The 22548-nt window shown below is 39.8% G+C and overlaps 1 protein-coding gene across 1 annotated transcript; it reads left to right on the top strand.

The window, feature by feature from the left end:
• The first annotated feature begins 19006 nt into the window (after positions 1-19006).
• On the top strand, positions 19007-22181 carry LOC135699565 (uncharacterized). The gene is made up of 3 exons (XM_065219840.1): positions 19007-19146; positions 19214-19595; positions 21059-22181. The coding sequence occupies exons 1-3, from the start codon at positions 19043-19045 to the stop codon at positions 22169-22171; spliced, it is 1599 nt and encodes a 532-aa protein (XP_065075912.1). The 5' UTR covers positions 19007-19042; the 3' UTR covers positions 22172-22181.
• Positions 22182-22548: the final 367 nt, after the last annotated feature.

The raw sequence follows: 22548 nt of genomic DNA on the forward strand, positions 1-22548 counted from the left end.
AAGTAACAGGCAAAATTTGATAATACACCATGTTGTGTTTTTGTACGTGACAGTTTACTTTGTCAGACGCAATAGTGGTTTCAGAACTTTTCCTTAATTTTTCTTTTTTATCAGTTCTTGGATGTAGCAATCGATTATGTTTACTGGTACATCCGTCAATATTGCATGGTCGTGCTACTCTACAATCCTTTAATATATGATTTGGATTGCAACATGAAAAACAAAGTTTCTTCTTCATTATAAACTGTCTTCTTTCTTCGGAAGACAATCCTCTAAATTCATTGCATCCTGTTAATCGGTGATTTTGTCCACACTTAAGGCACTTAGGATACCCTGTACTGTGGTAGTTCACTCTATCGGGTCTTTCCAATCTGGAAAACTTTTCATTTTTAATCCCCTTATCAGCTATCAACATTGTAGCCAGTTTTTCTTGGGGCTTTAACCATTCATAGAAATCACATAGTGTTGGAGCGATAAATGGATTTAATATAGTTGACAATGTCTTATTTTCATTTACATGCATCAACCATTGTTGATGCAGCCCATTGGGTAATTTTCCCGCCAGATCTCTAATTAATCTTTGATCATTTAGATATTCCTTATGATCAAGACACGTCATATTAATTACCAAATTCCCAATTGCAGAGATGAAATCCACCATTGTTTTTGGGGTTTCAAAACGAGGATTTCTAGTTGCAAGAACCTCTTGCAATAATCCAGAATAAACCAATTCTACACTTCCAAATTGGTCCTCTAATTTTCGTATTATCAAATCCACATTATCGGAGTCGAGAAGAAATGCGCTAACCGCGCGCAATGCATCTCCTTTTAGACTTTTCTGTATACGGTGTAAATTTTCAAGGTCCGAAAAATTTCCCCGCTGTGTGGTTTCGAGGTATGTTTTTTTAAATCTTGGCCAAGCTTTGAAGTTTCCATCAAAATATGGCAACTCCAGTAATGACTGTCTTAAAATGTATTTTTCCGTTGTGTTTTGTCCGCTAGCATTGATACCATTAATTTTTTTAATGATCGCTTCGAAAGCTTCTACTTGGCTATCTGCATTAGTCTTGTATTCTTTCCTGTTTTGAAGAGTTTGTATTTGCTCTTCCTGTGTAGCCAAATGGACTCTAATCTTAGTACATTTTGTACATGTCCAAGGCTCTTTTTTCTTCGGTATGTGATCTAATCCTACACAGGTCAGGTGGAACCAGCGATCGCAATCGTCGCAGGCCACCATGTTATCACTGTCGTCTTTCTCAAAACAAAGACGACAGTGTCCGTTTTTATTAACAACAAATTTTTCACTCATCTTGTTTTTTTTTTTTTTTAATTTATAAATTTCTACCTGATAATATAATAGCGTCAACTCTGATTTTACTCACACTTTAATTTGAACTTTGTTGATATTAATGGCCTAACAGCTCGCCATTGGTCTGCTCCTTGCCACTGGACGTCCTTCTAGGATTTCGGTTGGCCTATAGCTTTTGTGATATTTTCGGCCTTCAGCCGTGGGAGTCCGGATTTGATGAACTTGTAGCCTTGTTGCTTGTGGTCTGCTTCTGGCCTTCAGCCGTGGGAAAGTGCGGCGTTTTATTACTCTGGCTTGAGCTACTTCTTTGTGGCGTGGTGTAAAGTGAATTTGCTAATATGTTGCCGGAACACTTTTTCTTTATCGGTACCGCGCCACAAGGTCACTGGAAACGCCTTGCTTTCACAATACACTCCCTTTGGAAAGGGTTCATTTAGCCACTTTTTATATTTCTTTACTTTTTTTAATTTTGCAACCTGAATGTCGATTTCGTTGAAATACTCGACCAATTCATCAATTTCTTTTTGCAAATCGTTCATGTCCACTTCCACCGATGTCCGGATTTTCTGAAACTTTTCAGATCACTTGGCTATAAGCCTACTTGGCTTTGACGAGCCCAAATGTTCGCACTATCTGACCTTTGTCAGATTTGCACTTTGGCTCAACGGCCCACTTAAAACGCCAACTTTGCGGTTCTTTGCAGTCAGATTTCGACTGACTGCTATTTGGCTTAACGCCACACTATTTGGCACAAAGGCCCACTGGAACTGCCAACTTGCGGTTCTTTACAGTCAGATTTCGACTGACTGCTATTTGGCTTAACGCCACACTATTTGGCACAAAGGCCCACTGGAACTGCCAACTTGCGGTTCTTTACAGTCAGATTTCGACTGACTGCTATTTGGCTTAACGCCACACTATTTGGCACAAAGGCCCACTGGAACTGCCAACTTGCGGTTCTTTACAGTCAGATTTCGACTGACTGCTATTTGGCTTAACGCCACACTATTTGGCACAAAGGCCCACTGGAACTGCCAACTTGCGGTTCTTTTACAGTCAGATTTCGACTGACTGCTATTTGGCTTAACGCCACACTTTGTCAGATTGACACTTTGGCTCAACGGCCCACTTAAACCGCCAACTTTGCGGTTCTTTGCAGTCAGATTTCGACTGACTGCTATTTGGCTTAACGCCACACTTTGTCAGATTGACACTTTGGCTCAACGGCCCACTTAAACCGCCAACTTTGCGGTTCTTTGCAGTCAGATTTCGACTGACTGCTATTTGGCTTAACGCCACACTTTGTCAGATTGACACTTTGGCTCAACGGCCCACTTAAACCGCCAACTTTGCGGTCCTTTGCAGTCAGATTTCGACTGACTGGAAGTTCGCGGGCTCAAAACGTCGGAAAACGTCCTCCAAGATTCCTCTCTGGAGCCACCATGAAATGTCGCCGCCAAAAGCTACTTTCTTCTCCGGTTAAGGAGAGTCTTTCGCTTTCAGGTCAGACACTGTTTCTCGATTCTAGGAGCTACTTTTTTCCCCGGTTAAGGAGAGAAGTTTTCACTTCTAGGCCGAAAGTTCTTTCGGATTCAAAAAAGAGAAGAATCTGGAGTAACCTATGAAACTTAATTTTATTCAACAAAATTGTACAAAGTGATCTTACGGCTACGTGTTGCATTAGCAACTTATAATTATGTAAAACTTTTACATGATTTGTCCAGGGTTTTACATATCCCTTTCAATACCGGACTTTTGACCTAATTTTGCCTATTCTATTAGCTAGGATTTCGATCGCCCTTGAAAGGGTAAATTTGTGTTATTTGGATCTTATATACTATGCCCTCTCAGATCTGGGATTTCTCGGGTTATCTTGTAAGTTTATTTCTTTTTGTAACTCAGATCTGATATGGCTCTACAAATAAGAATGAGACATTTGTAACGTTTAAACATTATAATTATATCCTTCGTTAAGGATAAACAGAGAGGGAAAGCTAAACGTAACCTAGATGCGCAAGCATGCCATGCGTGGGCGTGTTTATCCTACTTGAACGCAGAAACGTTCCTAAGTAAATACTGCAGTTAGATTATGTAAAACGAGCTCTCGCTCCTTTTGCCCTACTTTTCATTTCATATTCTTGGCCTTGGTATCAACGTCAGCTAGGGCTATGCAAACGGGATGCAACTATGTGGTTATCTTATGGTTTTGGTTTTAAATTAATTGCCTCGCGGTAACAACCCTTCTGAAATATTGGCACTGAACACTGTGTTTTAGAAAATAATAACTAGCAACTTTCTGAAATTTGTCCAACAGGTTGTATTGGCTATCAAAAGCCGAGTCAAAAGCAACATCAAACGCATCAAGGAATGTTAATCCTAAATCAAAAGATAAAATCGACGAAAAGAATCGATAATTGTAATTAGACCCTTATGAATGCTCACTGTCGATTTGTTCACGATGCCGTGGCCTTACGGTGATCAAAAGAGAAGTCAAAAAGAATCTGCATTTAGGCTGTGAACCATTTGCCGAGTTAAATTTAACTCGAGGTTAAAAGTGACATTTCGAAAGTTATTTCTTATGTTCGAAAATCCCCGTGCTGTCGATCGACCGTTTTTCGAGCCACGGTCGTCAAAATTTAACTTCTTGTCTGTCAGAAGTAACCACGCTCGGATAGCAGGGTTAATCGATAACTTTTCATCTGTCAAATTTTAACCAAAAGTTAAAATAATCCACCAAATGGTTCAGAGCCTTAATAGATAATTACACAATGACCACCGACATGTCGGTACAATGACGCCAGCAACACAATTTTGATAGTTGAGGGAGTTTGTTTACGTCGACTTTTGGTGACATCGTTTTGAATGTTTGCGATCTCATCAGGATCAGTATTGCTCGTAGGATGCTTCAACTAAAGCTAAAGGAATTCCTTTAGTGGCAATTTTACAAAAGTTTCACGAATCATTTCGATCCCTGACATGTTATCCTTAAATTAAATTGTAAAGGCCCGCTACTAATATTTAACATCTTTCAACCGTTTTCCTTCACCAGTGCCAGATAATACAAATAACGAATATGCATTTACCTCAATACCCCTAAATAACCCAATTGGGTTCTTTAGGGGTATTGAGGTAATTGCACATTCGTAATCTGCATTTCAGATGGAACCGAAATCCAAAGTTTCATCAATTTTGGAGCGCTGGAACTATTTTAAATAAGTGTGATTACATTACAATTACCGAACAGTTATCTGTCAAATTTGTGCAATTCAAGCCTCTTGATAACATAATCCATGCATCTAGTTTCCACTGACACTTGTACGTTTCATATCAAGATACTCTATATCAAGTAATGCAGGCTGTGGTGCATAAAACAAAAATCGAATCATCATCGAAAGGCGTTTAAAATACCTTTCTTACCTTTTTTTTCGAGAATCTGTTAAGGAACATTACTAGTTCAATGTTGCATAATAAATCCTCGAAAATATATTGCTAATGTAATTAAAACCTGCAAATTGTCATCTTGCCCCTGGGGTGCATCGTACCCCGTTTTACACTACTATGCAAGTAAATACAATGATAGTGGACCATTTTTGATTGAAAAATATTTAATGACGTGTTAATTTATTCCTCGGAAACCTGATTGTACATCATATCAAGAGTCAATATGGTTGTGATCCATTTCATGAATTTTCACTTAAATTTGACACATAGAAAATAAATTAAAATAGGTCGTATGAATAAAAGCGTTTACTTTACTTTTCCCGTAAGAAAAGCACGGGAAAGTAAAGTAAACTCTTTTTATTCATACGGCCCAATGTTTGAACCGGTTCGAACATGCCGAGGAACATGCCTCTGCTATTGATAGATCGATTTTCATCAAAGGTGTTCGTCAAAATCGATTTCTTGTCTGCCAGAAATAAGTAAATATGCTAGAATAGTGATTAGACTAACCAAAAAAATGTATGAAATTATATCTATCAAAATAAATTTGACAGCGGTTTGTTATGTATTTTCCTCGGATTTTCCACTACCACAGTTTCACACAGCGCACCAATACAACCTTGCGTGAAAATCTCTATAGCAGAGTTATTTGGACATTTTCCATCTGTCAGATTTAAGTGGAAATTCACCAAATGACTAACTGCCTATTTACCATAGCCCTAATAAAATTGTTATGGTTATTTTGCTTGTGGAATAGTTCTATCATTTGGGTTATCGTTCGTTCATGGTATTTTTGATTTTTTTTTTATTAGGTAATGTTGACGTAATTAAGCCACTTCGAACGCAGGAAATAAGAATGGTGTGTACAGGTGTGCATGTGTGTTCGAATTTAACATATTTAGCAACGTCTGCACTTGCTCGATACAACACCGTACAGTATGCGGTCATACGTTGTTTCTTCTCTGTGTTGCGATCGATCGACATTCGCGGTGCACGAAGGTTGAGGGGAAATTTTCCATCTTATTTTTCCTTGCCTTCTGGGCTCGCATTTATACAAATACAACGATAATTTATTCAACATAAGTGGTGAGTTTTGCAGCTCAAATCAAATTTGTTTCGAACAGTGAAAGCACCACTAGGATGGAGTCACTAAAACGCTTACAGTACGCTCATCATTTTGCATTTTCAGGGAGAGCTTTATCACATCCGGTGCCTGATTGAGCACCGGATTCACTATTGCTATTGCTTACTGGACGACCAGCAATTTGACCCAAAGTCAAACTGACGGCACTTTTCCTGTAAAACCAGCAATTTAACTGTTTTTTTTTAATGTTCATCAACCGATATAGAAGCATAGAGGTAACTCTAAGACCACTGGGTCCCGAAGAAAATCATTATTATTTTTGGCTCACTCAGTACCAGAACAACGGTCCCAAGCAGTCCCAAGCTATTTCACTCACCCCTGCATGTTCTGCATGAATCCACACACCCCTGATGTTATCTGTCAAACTTTCATAGCGAATCAAAACAAACATAGTGTAGTAATAGAATTTCAACTAGAATAGGGTACGTTAATCGTTTGCTTGGGACCAATAGGCTACTAAAGTGGTGAGCCAATTTAAAATCGTTAGTTTCGTATTGATTGTTGATAGAAGTCTAGAACAACAATTGAAATAACGGAACAACCAAACGTAAACAATGGCTTCATATGCAAATTTCTCGAAAATCAAAATACATCTACACAATCTAACACCAGCATCTGAAAGAGGATTTTTTATTCTTTATTATAGAGATTTTTAGCGAGATTTTTAGCCATATGGCTAGTTCATCTCTTAAGATTGAAAAAAAGAGAAAAAAATGGGTTCCCAGAAGGAGATTCCCAATCTTGGCTGTGGTACATTTTGCTATAATGAAAAGGTGTAGAAAACTGCCAAAAGGGCTAACAAAACTGAAATACAAACAAGAAACACTCAGATATTGTGGTAAAGGTTCGCCTCCTTTAGGAAGGTGATGCCGGGGACTCGTCGCCCAACAGGTTCCGAATGCTGATTGACTCCAAGCCGAAGGCAGCCCGAAGGTCTTCCAACTCGGCGCAGTTCGCGAGGATGTGCTCCACGGTGGCTGGCACTCCGCAGGTTTCGCAGGTCCTCCGAAGTTGTGGGAGAATCTGCTGTTCTCGGTGCGCAGCCTTGACACCACTCACTGTTCTGGTAGGTTTGATCGATCCTTCCAGGTTCCGGTGGTCGCCTTGATCTTCCGAAGATGGTGTGTCCTGTTGTTCCTCAACTCGGTGTCCTAGGCTCTCCGAATCGTCCACTTGACCCACTTTTTGACATCTTGGAGCGGTACATTTCCGGTGGACCTGGGTCCGGTGTGGCCTGAGCCGGCGAGGTGGTCGGCTATTACGTTCCCTTGGATCCCGCAGTGACCGGGTACCCACATGAATACTGTGTTGGACGGCGCGTGATTAACCGTTCCTTGGATCCACGGATGCTTCTGTGTTTCTTTTGTTAGGGCCAATATCACGCTGTGTGAGTCAGTTACGACTAATATCGGCCGGCTGGCCGGTAACTTAACCGCGTAGAGAATGGCCACTGCCTCAGCTGAGAACACCGAGCACAAGCAGACCATCTCCGGAGACCCCCATTCCCACTCCGCTCGTGGAGAGAGAGCCGTCGGTGTACCTAACTTCATAACCTTGGTAGTGCGCCCCGAGAGTTTCTTTAACTGTCCGGTATAAAGCCAGCGAGTTGTCTCCTGCCCTGAAGTGGTCCTTGATTCGGCTGTCAATTCTGATTTTGTGCGATTGCCAACTTTTGCCTCCGTACCAGTGGACCCTAGCCAGTGGAGGGAGATCTACGTCGGCGGCCGTGCAGAGGAGTCGGTTCGCCTCGTCGAGGAGAACGGTCCTGTTGTTTCCCGACGTTTTAGCGAGAAAGGCAGCGGCTTTGGTAGCAGTAGCTGCGGTGAAAACGAGCCGAAAAGGTAGGCCGCCTGGCTACAGAGTCGCCGTGATCGCCAATTGATCAACAAACGTAAAAATTAATGGCAGTGGTGCCAGAATTCATGAAAACATTAACTTTTCATGCGACGGATGCGTGTTAGTGGGTATTTGAAGTGTGTCGAAGTGTGTTTTTGTGGGTATTAGAACAAGGCGGCAGAGTGACTTACCCCCTGGGTTTTTCCTATGTTTCGAGGGGTGATTCGATTAGCTTGGGACCGAAGAGAGTACTAGCAACAATCAATACGAAACTAACGATTTTAAATTGGCTCACCACTTTAGTAGCCTATTGGTCCCAAGCAAACGATTAACGTACCCTATTCTAGTTGAAATTCTATTACTACACTATGTTTGTTTTGATTCGCTATGAAAGTTTGACAGATAACATCAGGGGTGTGTGGATTCATGCAGAACATGCAGGGGTGAGTGAAATAGCTTGGGACTGCTTGGGACCGTTGTTCTGGTACTGAGTGAGCCAAAAATAATAATGATTTTCTTCGGGACCCAGTGGTCTTAGAGTTACCTCTATGGTACTAGAGCTGAGCCAAAAAGTTGAGTTCGTTATTTCAGGACCTTGCAGTCTTAGAGTTACCTCTATGATATTACTGAACTCTACATCCCTTCTCCACTCCAACCAAACAAAACAAAACAAACGCACAGGCTAGCACACGTCACATCTGCATATACTGAAACAAATCAGAAGAACAAAATCAACAAGACAAGACACACACACAAAATATGAACAATAGTGTAGCTTCGAAATACTCCAACAATCAAGACCATAACATTCTACATCAATCCTACCATGTGATTTTGTTTTTTTAGGAGAAGATAAAACCTATGTTTTATTTTATATGAGCTTCTCATCATTCAGGAGTGTTGTATTGATGGGATTAACAACCTCATAAATAATTTTTGGTAATAGGTTGAATACATTAAAATCATGGACGGTTTCTATACGATATGATGGAATTGAGAACTGATGCCGTAGTTGTGCTCTTCCCTATTAAGACTGTTAATCGACTTTTACCGCATTATTTCTTACGTTGGAACAATTAAGTCACTTTTCCAATACGAAGAGCACTCAAGGAGCATACGTGCACCGTAATAAGTTTCATATAAGTAACCGCAACTGTTCAGTGACAAGTGTGCTGCTCGGGATACTTCTTCTTACTTTCCCTGGCTTTCACGCCCTCACACAAGTTTACTCCTGCAATCAACCATGGATGGATCACCCAATGCCTCTTGGTTCGTTCTGCTTCAACCAGCTACTGTCGTCCACCTCCAGTGATATTTGTATCGCAACTAACTCGATAACGCTTGTGATCATCCTATCGTTCCTATTGTTCGCCAATACTACTAGACGAATACAGGGATGTATTCTAGTCCAACCATACAGAGGCGTACCAACAATCAATACGAAACTAACGATTTTAAATTGGCTCACCACTTTAGTAGCCTATTGGTCCCAAGCAAACGATTAACGTACCCTATACTAGTTGAAATTCTATTACTACACTATGTTTGTTTTGATTCGCTATGAAAGTTTGACAGATAACATCAGGGGTGTGTGGATTCATGCAGAACATGCAGGGGTGAGTGAAATAGCTTGGGACTGCTTGGGACCGTTGTTCTGGTACTGAGTGAGCCAAAAATAATAATGATTTTCTTCGGGACCCAGTGGTCTTAGAGTTACCTCTATGGGCGTACCTCTGCATAACGTATAATATTACTGAACTCTACAGTTGGAAGTGCGGCTCAAAGGATGAATTCCGATCGAGGAGCACTCCCAAGACCCTCACGGTGTTTTTGGTCGGTATCGCTTGTTTTTTAATCATGATGGGCTGTCCGTTGTTGCGATGCCTGGTGGAACACAGAAAAAAAAAGTTGTTGAATATTACATCCAAACTGCTGCAACCAGTTCAATCCATCGGTTGTTTAATATAACGTTGTACGATGTACATCGATTTTGCGAACAAAATTACATCCATTGATGTAATATTGTATCTACTTTTTGCTATTACATCATTATTTCATACATCAGCTTGAATTACGTTGATCGATATTACATTTTTTTGCTGTGTATATGGCAGCGCACACTCTTGCCGGCGGAAAGCTGGAACCAACAGAATCAGCCCATCTGACCACCGAGGAGACTGCCGCTTGCGCTCTCAGTTTCGTCCTCTGCAGGGGCTGAAAGAGAACGCTTCCTTTATCGAATGGTTTTGTTAATTTGCGTAGGTGTATGTTGAATCTCGGGAAATTTGCGTTTAAAGCCATTGTTTACGTTTGGTTGTTCCGCCTATTTCAATAATTGGTCTAGATGTATGATTATCCAACATAGCGTAATGCCAATCATTTTGCTGGAAGAACAATAACCCTCAACTGATTATAATATTCTTGATAATCATCATTATTACTGAAAATCACTATATATCACTAGTTACTGTATTATCATCGTACAAAGCTTTATTTTCTCATGTGAGGAGACAATTTTTGAACAAACGATGAAAAAATAAATCATGCCTTATTTTAAGCTCAAATAACCTTTTAAACTTAGTCAACCTAAAGTTAAGAATACTTACTCCATGATTACACTGAACGAATTTGACATATTCTTGTTATGTGGAAGTCTAATAAATTTGCGCTATAAGATAATCCATTGAAAATGATATGATTGAAAATGTGTCAGGTAAATTCTATATGAATATCTGATACATTATTTGAGTGAGCCAAAAATAATAATGATTTTCTTCGGGACCCAGTGGTCTTAGAGTTACCTCTATGGTACAACTGGTATAACTTTGAAATTTCCCTCCCCTTGGCTAGTTTTTTAACCTGGACGTTGGTGGGCGGGCCTAATCTTATGCTTCATAGTGGAGCGTTGGAGACGGTTGGTTTAGGTCCGGCATTGTTGGCTCATGCCGTGACAGAATAGCGTCATGAGCATTCGATGAGGATTACTGAGCTTCCCCTCTCTGATGAACCATTGCATAAGAGAACCAAAGTTCTAGCCTGAAGTGATAGTATCATAGAGGTAACTCTAAGACAAGTAGGTCCCGAAGAAACGTGCTCAACTTTTTGGCTCACCTCTGGTACTATCTTCGGTCCCAAGCTTGTCGAATCACCCCTCGAAACATAGGAAAAACCAATAACCCCTCATTTTATCTGTCAAACTTTCATAGCGAATCAAAACAAACATTGCGTAGTACTAGAATTTCGACTAGAATAGGGTACGTTAATCGTTTGCTTGGGACCAATAGGCTACTAAAGTGGTGAGCCAATTTAAAATCGTTAGTTTCGTATTGATTGTTGATAGTATCACACTTGTTACTCCTTTAGTTGAAAGCCGCGTTGTAGTACGCTTACGTTTTGCCGCAAATCACTCTTATTTTATTTATTTTTACGCAGATAGATTTATTTGGGTTTGCAAGGGGATTAAACTATTGAAATATTTCAGAAAGTGCCCAACAGTGCTCCTTCTACTTGCGTGACAAGCTTTCGTTGTTGTTTTCATTGAGGTATTACTCAGGGAACAATGTTAAACACCATTTTTGTACATGATATTACAACTAATCTTATATCCCGCATAAACGCGAACCATAAATTGACCTTACCTGAAATGGTTAAAAATTGTTTATAATCCCTGCTAAACTTTATCTGAAATGGTTATGGAACTTTACATGAACGTTTAATGATAAAGTTTCAACCTTATGTATTATGGTTTTTTGGAACTGGACCTTACAAATAATGGGTTGTTAAGAACCATTACCGTTCCAAATTCTTGTTTCCTCCATACATTTTCGGAAAGAGAACTATATTAGAACCTTTTAACTTATGGTTTGAGAACTTTAATGGTAATGGTTATGGTAGTCAGTAAGGTCCACGAATGGTTTTGTAACATCGATCAACTTTATGTGGAATATATCGCGAATTGGTTGCCTGTAATTTACTGATTACCAATTCACGATATATTCCACGTAAAGTTGAGCGATAATACAAAACCATTGATGGACCTTACTTACTACCATAACCATTACCATTAATGTTCTCAAATCATAAGTAAAAACGTTCTTATATAGTTCTCTTTCTGAAAATGTATGGAGAAAACAAGAATTTGGAATGGTAATGGTTCTTAACAACCCATTATTTGTAAGGTCCAGTTCCAAAAAACCATAATACATAAGGTTGAAACTTTATCATTAAACGTTCATGTAAAGTTCCATAACCATTTCAGTTAAAGTTTAGCAGGGATTATAAACAATTTTTAACCATTTTAGATAAGGTCAACTTATGGTTCGCGTTTATGCGGGATGTGCTTCATTTTGATTTGGGATAAGTGTTTGAACTATGGCTCGGGATTTCCACTGTGGCGTGCTTCTATTGTGACATAACCATACGTATTTTTGTGGTGCGACAAAGTGGAAACGTGTGAGCGTAGTTGAAGCATATACCCTATGTAATTTAAAAATCAGCTAGGAAACTAACTTCAAAGTGAATCATTTTAGTCACTTGAAGGTGTCACCTGGGACGAACTAATATATATTAAATATAGGTCAAAGTCAAAAACAACTTGAAACACGTTAAATTTTAGATTACATTCACAAGTGCAGGTACTTAATAAAGCATGGTAGGTAGATTAGAGATTTCAATTATTTATTAAATTAGACTAGAGATATCATAATCATCAAACGAACTTAAATAAGAAAATTTAGATAGCCTAGTAGCATTAAGTGGATTAACAGAAGAGTTAGGATGCGGAGGGTTCGCTTAGGGAGGCAACTAGCCTTTAAAGCAACTGGCAACTAGCCTTTTCATGTATTGTCTGTTTATTTTGATTATTGCTTTAAAATATCAATCTGGTATATATGTGAAAGGATGAATCAGTGGGAGATGGATTTTCGGTTTCTTTACATTTAGCATCACTATGTGTCATTTCCTCAAAACCCCCCAATAACCGGCCTCTTCAATACTTTCCTTTTCCCATGGCGTTCAAGTGGTCCGCATTGTCCCACCAAACGCTGCAAAATGAAAAATGCAAATGAAAATAATATCATCGTAACTTTGAAATTTGACAAAGAACAACAAAGATTGCCATCGATGCACATTTATAATCTCCTTGTTATCGATTTGCATCGCTGGTTAAAGAGAGTTCGAGACACACCAGGTGACAGATGGCAATGTTTATATTATTTATCGACATATTCGGCATTTTATCGGAAGAAGCAATCTGCCGGTAAATGAATGAGAAGACCGATGGCCGCGACGCAGCAAATGTTTACCATTGTAGTTCTTCAAGTTTAAGTCTATATATTTAATAACCCGTGATAACATGCGTGGTGGAATTCTCGGCATTTGGAACCCAATGAGTAAAATTTATACCTATTTGACCTCTTTTAACCTACATGGCTGACTGGTTGATGGTTATGACAAATAAATATTGAATTCATGTATGAAAAGATTTACAGAAATTTCAATACACCACATACTAGAGTGTGTTTGCCTGTCGTTGATAAGATCATCAACAGCAGCCGTGGACCGGAGGATTAGCAACCAACAACGAAATCAGTACACCCCAGATGGCATGGGATCGAAACTAGAAATTATGCAGAAAAAAAATCACAAATAAAATCAGCAGTTGTGTATCGATATTTTGATTTTACAACAGAAATCGATATTTTGATCTGGCAACACAATCGATATTTTAACATTGGTAACGATTGGTAGCAATATTTTGAGAAAGATCTTTATAAACGATTCACGATTAGACTTTTAGCATCTTTACAATTATTCATGAAATGGTGACGATCGCTATCGATTTTTCTTATGAATGGCTTTGAAGATCGATGTATAGAAAATTAATGAAAATTAACGAAATGGTTGGTCGATATAGGTCGGGATGACCATTTATTCCAGCTGTATAGAGACAAAATGCATTGATTCAATTGAGTTCTGAATTATAAATGAATAATTCTTTGATCGACGTTCTCTAAACTCCTTCAACCAGAAAACCGATATAAACATAAACAATAACAAAAGTCATTATAAATTTAGGGTTGCCAACCTCGTGGCTTACTTCGGCACGTTCTGCACAGCGCTTGGCAAAGCATCCGGCACTGCTTAAACACTCGGCAAGTTTTAAAAATTATTATTATTTTTTTTTCAGGTTAGAAAAAAGGCTCATTTATTTCTATACAAATCATTCTTTGGCAACATTTTTTAGGACTTAAAATTATTAAGTTATAATTGTTTGAAGAAAATGATCACAAAAAGGTTCTGCCCTTTCCAAATGTTGCTCCAGATTTTTTTAATAAAATAAGTATGCAAAGTTGCTTAAGTAGACAAAATCTATACACTTACAAAGTTTCATTGAAATCTACCAAACTATTACTACAGAAATTAAACTTATTCCACGATTTGCATAAAAGAATCAAAACTTTCGGGTATTTGACAAGAAGGGATTTTATAGAAATTTTAAAAAGTTTATAATTTTGGATCCGTGTGAGGTTCTGTGTGATGAATTGTAAATTTGCTCGAAAATTTGTTACGTTTTCCTAATTTTGCAATTTTATAATTATGGGATAAATTCAGAAATATTCAAAAACTGAAGCTATTCCTATCATTTCAAGTTTTCTAGAGAACACATCACGGACACTGATGCGACCTTTCTCATGAAATTGGAACTCGCTGTTTGCTGCACCGCAGAGTGGTGCCAAGGGTACCAAAACACGCGCTTTTTTATTTACGCTGAAATGGTTGATTAAAGGTACTAGGTGTCTTCTGAGAAGTTTCTCGGGTAACAACACTCCTTCTTATGGTAAAAGAAAATTAAAGATTAATCCACCTAAAAGTGAGATGCAAAATTATTTTTTTTAATATGATGAGAGAACATTACTGTGAACAAATTTGCTGAAGACTATAACTTTCTAGTTCTTATAACTGCTGAGATATAAAGGTTTTTTTGTGGAGATATCGTTAAAATCAATTTTGTACCTGTAACTTTTTCTGCAATATTTCTACACTAGGGGCATCCCACTCTAAACTTTAGTTCCAATACTCATTAAGTATTGTTAAATCTCTGTTAAGTATTTTAAAGTATTTTCAAATATTTTTATCTTGACGTTATTTTGATCATAGTAAGTCTAGGCTATAACATCGGTTTCTAGTGTAATTGTTTTTATTTATTTCGATGTCAAACATTACGCGTGAATTTTGCAAAATGTCTACCGAAGAGTTAGTCTCCTGTACGGTAAGTAAAATATACATTAATTCACTAATTCATTAATTAATACTGATAGGATGAAATAGCTGTTTTGATGATTTGAATATAATTTAATTGACTATTGCTGTTACTCATTTTATATTAAATATTTTATTTGCAGTCACATGGATTTTCTTGTAAAGATTAAAAAGGTGCTAGACGAGCTGGCAATTTCAAGTAGCCTAACCATAGCGCTCTTGAAGTCTGAAGTTACATCACAATTGGAAGAGGACATGAGGACGATGACAGAGTCAATTTGGAAACGGCACGACGTCAACTATGCAGACCTGTATGGGGACTTCAGTTAAACCCCGAGAACTTCCACCTGTTTACCCAATTGTACCCCTAACCTCGAGGATACCACGAGTAATCGGTCCTCGTTCCATTAACATTAGGTTTAACAGAGTTTTGTTAATCTAAAATTGAACTTCAACTTTGTGAAGCTAATGCAAATGAGCTTTGACAAATAAAAAAACATACAAATATATTAAAAAAGGCATGGTTTATATTTGCCTCACTGTCCTGTTTCACATGTTTGCCAAATACTGAATTTGGTCAATGGATTCAAATTAATCATTAATCTATTTCTATCTATTTATGTATTACCTATCTAACCTTATTTTGATCGAAATGTATTTTCAGAAATACAAATCCGGTTCGATCCAAATAGGGAATAGGAGTGAATATTATAATGAAACTTGTTCAGAAAAAGTGTGTTTGCTCAAAAACTATCTCAAATATAGCTACTTAAATAAGAGAGGGTACTTTAGGTTGAGAATCGGTGCAGCTGGAAAGCAGTTTTTTTTTTAAATTTTCTCATGTCAGAAGAAAAGACACATTCTCATAAACGAAAGACCATAATTGACCTTTCTTCTGAACTTGTAAATCTCTTCTTTTGTATGATTTATTCACTAAATACTTTAACGCTCGCAATGCACACAATCCAACCTAACACATAAAATCCTTGACAACATTGAGTAAACAAACAACAGAAATTTGTCTAGCAACCAGAGAAGCAATCTAGTAATAAGTATTTACTAAGTATTTTTAAGTATTTATAGATATCTAAGATACCAGTTAGAACTTTATAAGTACATCGTGAGAAATACAAAGTTTAGAGTGGGATGCCCCTAGTTTCTACATGTTTGGCATGTTGTACAAAGATGTTAGAAATATCAAAGACATATCTTTTCAGAAGACTGCAAATTGCTATCATTAAAAATTGAAAAGTTATTTACATTTTTGGTTGAAAATTACCCAACTTCCAATACCAATAACTTCTAAACGGGCAAAAATGAGCAGGCCATTCTTTGAGCAATTGAAAGTACAAGAAAATGCAATGAAATGGTCAAGAAACCAGACCGCCCCCACGTTACCCTTAACCGAAATACTGGCATTGCAACTTGTCACTTTTCAGAATATGAAATGGCGATTTTGTGAAACCTGGACTGTTATCGAGTAGGTGTGAAAAGAGGCATACAAATGGATAACCAAGCAACCTGGGTTATTTCTAGTGACTAACAAAATGACTCGGTGTCAACACCAGACCACTCCCACATGACCCCTTGACTGAATCGTTTATGTACTTTAATTTTTTTTCGATTTTGTCAATAAACAATACCAAAATCATTAATGTTTAATGTTTATTACGTTCCGATTCAAATTGTACGAATCTCAAAGAGCGCTTGTAGTTTCCTCTTCGTCGATATCGCTGTTCTCGCTGTTGTCATCTGTGATGGCCAAAAGTTGCAGAGCTTCTTCGTTTCTGGTAATGTTTTCTACAGCTTTCCCGAACACAATTATTTTGTATCTCATCATATTAAAAAAAAAATAATTTTGCATCTCACTTTTAGGTCGATTAATCTTTAATTTTCTTTTACCATAAGAAGGAGTGTTGTTACCCGAGAAGCTTCTCAGAAGACACCTAGTACCTTAATCAGCCATTTCAGCGTAAATAAAAAAGCGCGTGTTTTGATACCCTTGGCACCACTGTGCACCGGCGAAAATATCATGAAAGGACTTTAAAGACTCTGAAACGTTATAGCTGTGTCTAAATCAATCTCAATCATTATTTAGATGATCCACTATTACAAACAGGTGCACACTTCCTTTAGAGGCTATTAAAACAAATTTTGAATGATTACCAAAACCACATTTTTTGTTTGTTTGGAAAATACACTTTGAACGAGATTGAGAATATGGGTTTCAGCCTTTTACATAAATTTAATCGGTAAGGACTGTGATATAAAATAACGATCAATTTTAAATTAACGTTTTCTCTTGTGAATTAAAATAACAAAGAGGCATAATCGGACTTTTAGCTTCCCTTTTCCGTCTTAATCTTGGTCATCATGGCATTGAACTCCTGAAAATCAACAATCTGAATGTGGTTCCTATTTTCAGCCAGAAGGTTGCTGTCGGTCACAATCTGCTCACCATCCAGTCCAGGTTCCGATTTGATTTCCTTCTGCCCAATCGGAGGCGGTTCGTTGGCCCTCGGATTATGTTTCAATCTTTTACTAACGCCGCCTTCCACCGATTGCGGTGGCAAATCCGGTTCAGTCTTAATGTGAACCTGCTCCGTCGAAAGCAAATGGATCTGTTCGATGTCCCTGGTTTCGATGAGCCCCTCCTCCCACGTCCCGTCTCCGATGTTGGAACTTTTCGGATACACATGTTCCGGGTACAGCTCCTTTCTCTTCTTCGCCGGCATGGATGCCAGGTAAGTCCGGTGCTTGCTTCTCGATTGTAGCCGAAATCGATAGGCCTGCTCGGCCTGTTGTGCGCAGTTGGCACAAATCATTGCACTCGGTTCCCGGTTCCAGTGGAACATCAACCCGGTTGTAACGTAGAGCTGTTCCATCAGGCCCGGATCGGTCGGCTGTTGAGTGTCCTCGCAAAACAGTCGCCGTAGATTACCGCTGGTGGCCCGCACGCCACGAAGGCACAGTCGGCAGTGCACTTCGGGTATGAACATCCGGCCGGTTTGATCTCCACTGCATTCGACGTCGTCCGTTTGGATCGTGACGGTAGTGGCGAACGATGGCGTTTTCGGTCGCATGCAGCAAGCGCACTGACAGGGCCGCACTGGCGCCGTTTGTACGGGATTCTCCCAGCCATGGTAGCTGTAGGAGCCGGTTTTGAGGTTTTGCCACGGTAGGATCCCCGCACGGAGCCGACTGCCGGTGGACTTGTGGAAGAAGTCATGTTCTTTCTGAAAGAATTAGGGAGTTACATTACGGATGATTTTTTTATTAGTGAGTACATGGTGGGATAGTTACGTCAAAGTGGTTATCGCAGATGAAGAAGGCTTTGCTTTTCGGCATCGGATCGGTTCGTTTTATTACTCCCATGCGAACGAGCCATTCGTGGCGGGTTTCGGGATTGTTGGGGACGCCAATGAACCTCCCGGCGTACGTGGCGGAACTGTGGTCACAAGCTGAACAATACCTCATCTTAACCGCTTCCAGAGGGTCGGACAGACAGGAACTCATTTCACTATTTTAGATAATTAGATCATTAATTTAAAAAAAAATATTAGAAAGTTTTACAATGCTATATACAACGATTTGTTTTGATTGGCAGAGTGACGTTTCCTACCTACTCTGACAGCGCTGACAGCTTTCAACCACTATAGTGACATCTGGTTGTCAAGGTAGTCAGTTTACTGGGAACGTAATTTTTTTAAATAGTTTTTAAAAATGTTAAATGTATTTTTTTAATCAAGCATTCGATTTACTATTATATAAGAACTATTTCGTCAAAGTAGGCTTTGAATTCAGACTTAGCTTCAACGGACCTGAATCATTGAAATGATCAGTCATGCGACAGTGTTAACGGTCGAAATTCAAACATTTGTCACTTACCTCTGAATGACATTTATCAAATGTCACGAACGTCAACTCCACCTATCAATGTTATCATGTCATGTCATGTCAAAACCGGAACAACTGTCATTCAGTTTTTGAGTGGCTGTAAAAAAAAAAGATTGATTGAAAATTTGTTTTGTGAAAAATTTCATAATCGCGTCATGCCGCCGAAAAGGATGTTGGTCTGTGCGGTTCGCGGCTGCAGTAGGGGACCCGTCAATATCGAAACCACAACGTGCCACCGGTTTCCGTTGGAAGTGGGAGAGTAAGACCCTTCGTGTTTGTGCTTTTTGGGGCGTGCAAATTAATCATCTGGACGTTTCGCTTTTTAGGGCCGCCGAATGGGTTCGCTTCTCGCAGAATGCCTACGCGGAGCATCAGTTCAAGCTGGCCGGTCCGATTGGCGTTCGGAAGCTGTGGATATGTTCGCAGCACTTTGAACCGAGCTGCTACAAGGTACCGGGAACCAAAACGACTCTCAAGTACGGCGCGATGCCGACGTTGAACGAAGCCTGCGATGAACCAGCGGATCCGAATGAGACACCGTTTATGGTCGCCTGTCCAACTAAAACAGAAGCTAAGAAGAAGAATGAGAAAGCTACGAGTGGCATCGGGGAGGACACCGAGGAAACGTTAACGGATGTCGAGATGGCTGGTTCGTCTCCGGGGACCGCCGGAGTGAAGAAAGGTTCACACAAGCGGAAGAATTATCGGGTAAGTTCTTGTATAGGGTTTCCGTTATTGGCGGTTGGAAAAGGCTTTTTTGTGTCCCTCCTGGTGGGGGAAAAGGCACTTAATTCCGAACACTTATTTTTTAAATTGCTTTTCGTTCACATAATCATAACCTCTTCCTGTGGCAAAATTTCATAAAGCTGTGAGACCCTTTGGCCCATTTTGTCCGATAATTTAAAAAAATCCCTTACTATGAATAGGCTCTTTTGATGGACCATCAATGTAGAGTGCGCTAGTCGATTTTGAGAGAAAATATCATCCAATCTGTTTTGTTAAACACTGAAGCAACTCACTCAATGGGAAATTCATTTGCAGTCGGGTTATTCGCAAAAAAGAAAATCGATGAAGAGAATTGATTAACAATGATAGGATAGGTGAAAATCGACAGTGAGCATGCATAAGGGCGTAAACACGATGATCGATTCTCTTCGTCGATTTTCTCTTTTGTTAATAACTCGCTAGAGTTGACGTTTCTCGGTGCGTTTGCTGTTGCTTTTGATAGCAAATACAACCTGTTACAACTCTGCATTGAACAAATTCTAGAAAATTGTTTCACTTAGCTGTAGCAATGCAAAGAGAAAACCGATCATCGCATATACACGCCCTTATTCAGGCTCACTGTCAAAATGCTGCATTTGCAAAATAAAAGCATTTTAAGATTGCACATCATCACTAACTTTCATAGTAGTTCTTCTATTCCCACACATGATTTTTTGCAATGTGATAAACAAATGATATAGGGGAAATGGATGTAATGTCGGCCTAAATGCCCCTAATTTGGGTCCATACATATTCAGCAATCGACTAAATTTTCAATAGCGACCAAAAAATAATATCCATTTGTACCGTCCCAATGACGCGTTCATCTAGATAAAATTGATAAATAGCCGTTTTTTTTTCGATGGGCCCAATTCATAGGCCAACATTATAGCCATTCCCTCTATGTGTCGGACACATAGTTTTTATGTGTACACATATAATGCATGTGTAGCCACACATACTATTCATTTGACTCATAAATTTCATGTGTACTTCTGGGGCCACATTGCGCATCTCGAAACGAAAAACTTGTTCATACAAGCGTTCGTACAAAAAGCCATCATTTATTTGGATGACAGTCATATATGGATGCTCCTCAGCTGATGACGAATTCAACCATAAGGAAATTATCCGAAATTCAAAAGCATATTGTTAGAGGGCTCGAGCAATGCAATAATCATTCGAAGTATTGTGGATGTTTTCGTTCAGTGTAGATAAAAAAAATCCTATGGTTTTGACAGATCGAACCGCTGCACATTTGAATCAGCCGTTATAGATTTTCGAGCAAAATTTAAGTATAAGTTTCATGTTGGTTTGTCGGTGAATATCCCAAGAAGTCTTTCTTCGCGTCTGATCTCGTGAAAGTCCATCTCAGTACGTTCACGCTCCATCTTCTCTCATTCAAGCGCGCCAGTGACCGGTTCTTCGACTTCCTAATGGACGACGACGACGACGATGACGACGATCTGGACCTGGATCTGCGGCAAGTAGCTAATAAAATTCGAAAAGAGGACCAACCTGCACCCCTCAAGAGGAAAATCCCCAGCAAACACGGCCAGTTCTGCCTCTGCAACAGCTGCCGAAAGGAACGTTCGGCGAAGGCTATGGAGAAAGCCATCACGCCAAACAAGTCCACTCAAACCGAGGACAGGGGACCGCAACCGGTAGCGTCTCCGGTTCCCGCCGAAGTCAACCAGGACTCGTGCCGGCTGTGTTTCAGCACGGATCAGCTGGAACCGCTCTGTTCCGGGATGATTGTGGTTCGCGACGAGATGCTGGACAAGATCTACGTTTGTACCGGGATACTGATCATCCCGCGGCCGAAGGAGTCGATCTTCATCTGTACGCCGTGCGCACAGCTGATCAACAGTTTCCACAGCTATCGACAGCAGGTTTGCAGCAACAATCGTGCTTTGCAGCGGTTCACGGCGCGAAAGATACCTGTGGCCACGGTGGCTGTCAAGGTCCGTAAAACAGCGCCACCAGTTACTCCGCTTACCAGGAAACGTCTGCCGGTTACTCCGGCAGTTCGAAAGGTTCCAGCCCCTTTGCCACTCGTATCACAATATCGCAAGATTGCTCCGAAAGTACAGTTGCCGATGATGCAGCCAGAAATTACCATCGAACCATCGGTTCTGATCAAAACGGAACCGGAAGATCCGCTGGAAGGTTGTGGAGAACCGGCGCTGAAGATTCCCCCGGCTGTACCGCTCCCAGCAAAGATACCGACCATTGCGTTGATAAAGATGCCGGCACCGAAGATGGAAACGGAATTGAAGAAGGAACCCGTACCGGAAACAGGGCTACTCATGGAAGCGGAAGAAGGCTCACTGGATCTACCGGAGCAGGAAAGCTGGAAATGCTGGCAGTGCGAGAATTCGTTCCTATTTCAGTTCGAATGCGCCAAACATATGATGCAAGTGCACGGGGAGAAAGTGGCCTACATCAAGCAACGGATGAATCTGGACGAGCTGAACGCAAACATGCTGGAGATGATGAGCGCGCACCAGCGGAAGTAGGCAGCGTGAAGAGAACTGACGAACTGATTTTATTTTTAAATAAATATGCGTAAAGATACTGTTTGAGTTTTATTTCAAATATCACAACCACAGACAAACAGACTTAACACTCGCAAGTTGTACATCGAACAAGCATTTAACGGACAATTTAAAAGTATCGTAGTTGGCGGTACCGCCACCTGTGGCGCTCATAGTCTATTCCCTTCCGTTTGACACACTACCGCCATCTGTGTCCCAACAGTTCCCTCTGCTTACTTTTGGAATACAATCAACCCTATTCTGCGAATCAGCTCACTAGACTCGCGGAATAGGCCTAAGAGACATACGACTCACAGAATAGGAGTTCTGTTCTTGCTAGCCGTATTGTTTGATTTTTG

The sequence above is a fragment of the Ochlerotatus camptorhynchus genome, unplaced genomic scaffold (genome assembly GCF_037179485.1).
Source record: "Ochlerotatus camptorhynchus isolate MF236.1 unplaced genomic scaffold, CSIRO-AGI_Acam_v1.1 ptg000010l, whole genome shotgun sequence".
NCBI lineage: Eukaryota > Metazoa > Arthropoda > Insecta > Diptera > Culicidae > Ochlerotatus > Ochlerotatus camptorhynchus.

Coding starts and splice junctions, on each gene's coding strand:
- LOC135699565 (XM_065219840.1), top strand. CDS start 19,043: ATGCCGCCGAAAAGGATGTTGGTCTGTGCGGTTCGCGGCTGCAGTAGG. Junction 19,147..19,213: donor TTTCCGTTGGAAGTGGGAGA/GTAAGACCCTTC, acceptor TTCGCTTTTTAG/GGCCGCCGAATGGGTTCGCT. Junction 19,596..21,058: donor ACAAGCGGAAGAATTATCGG/GTAAGTTCTTGT, acceptor CTCTCATTCAAG/CGCGCCAGTGACCGGTTCTT.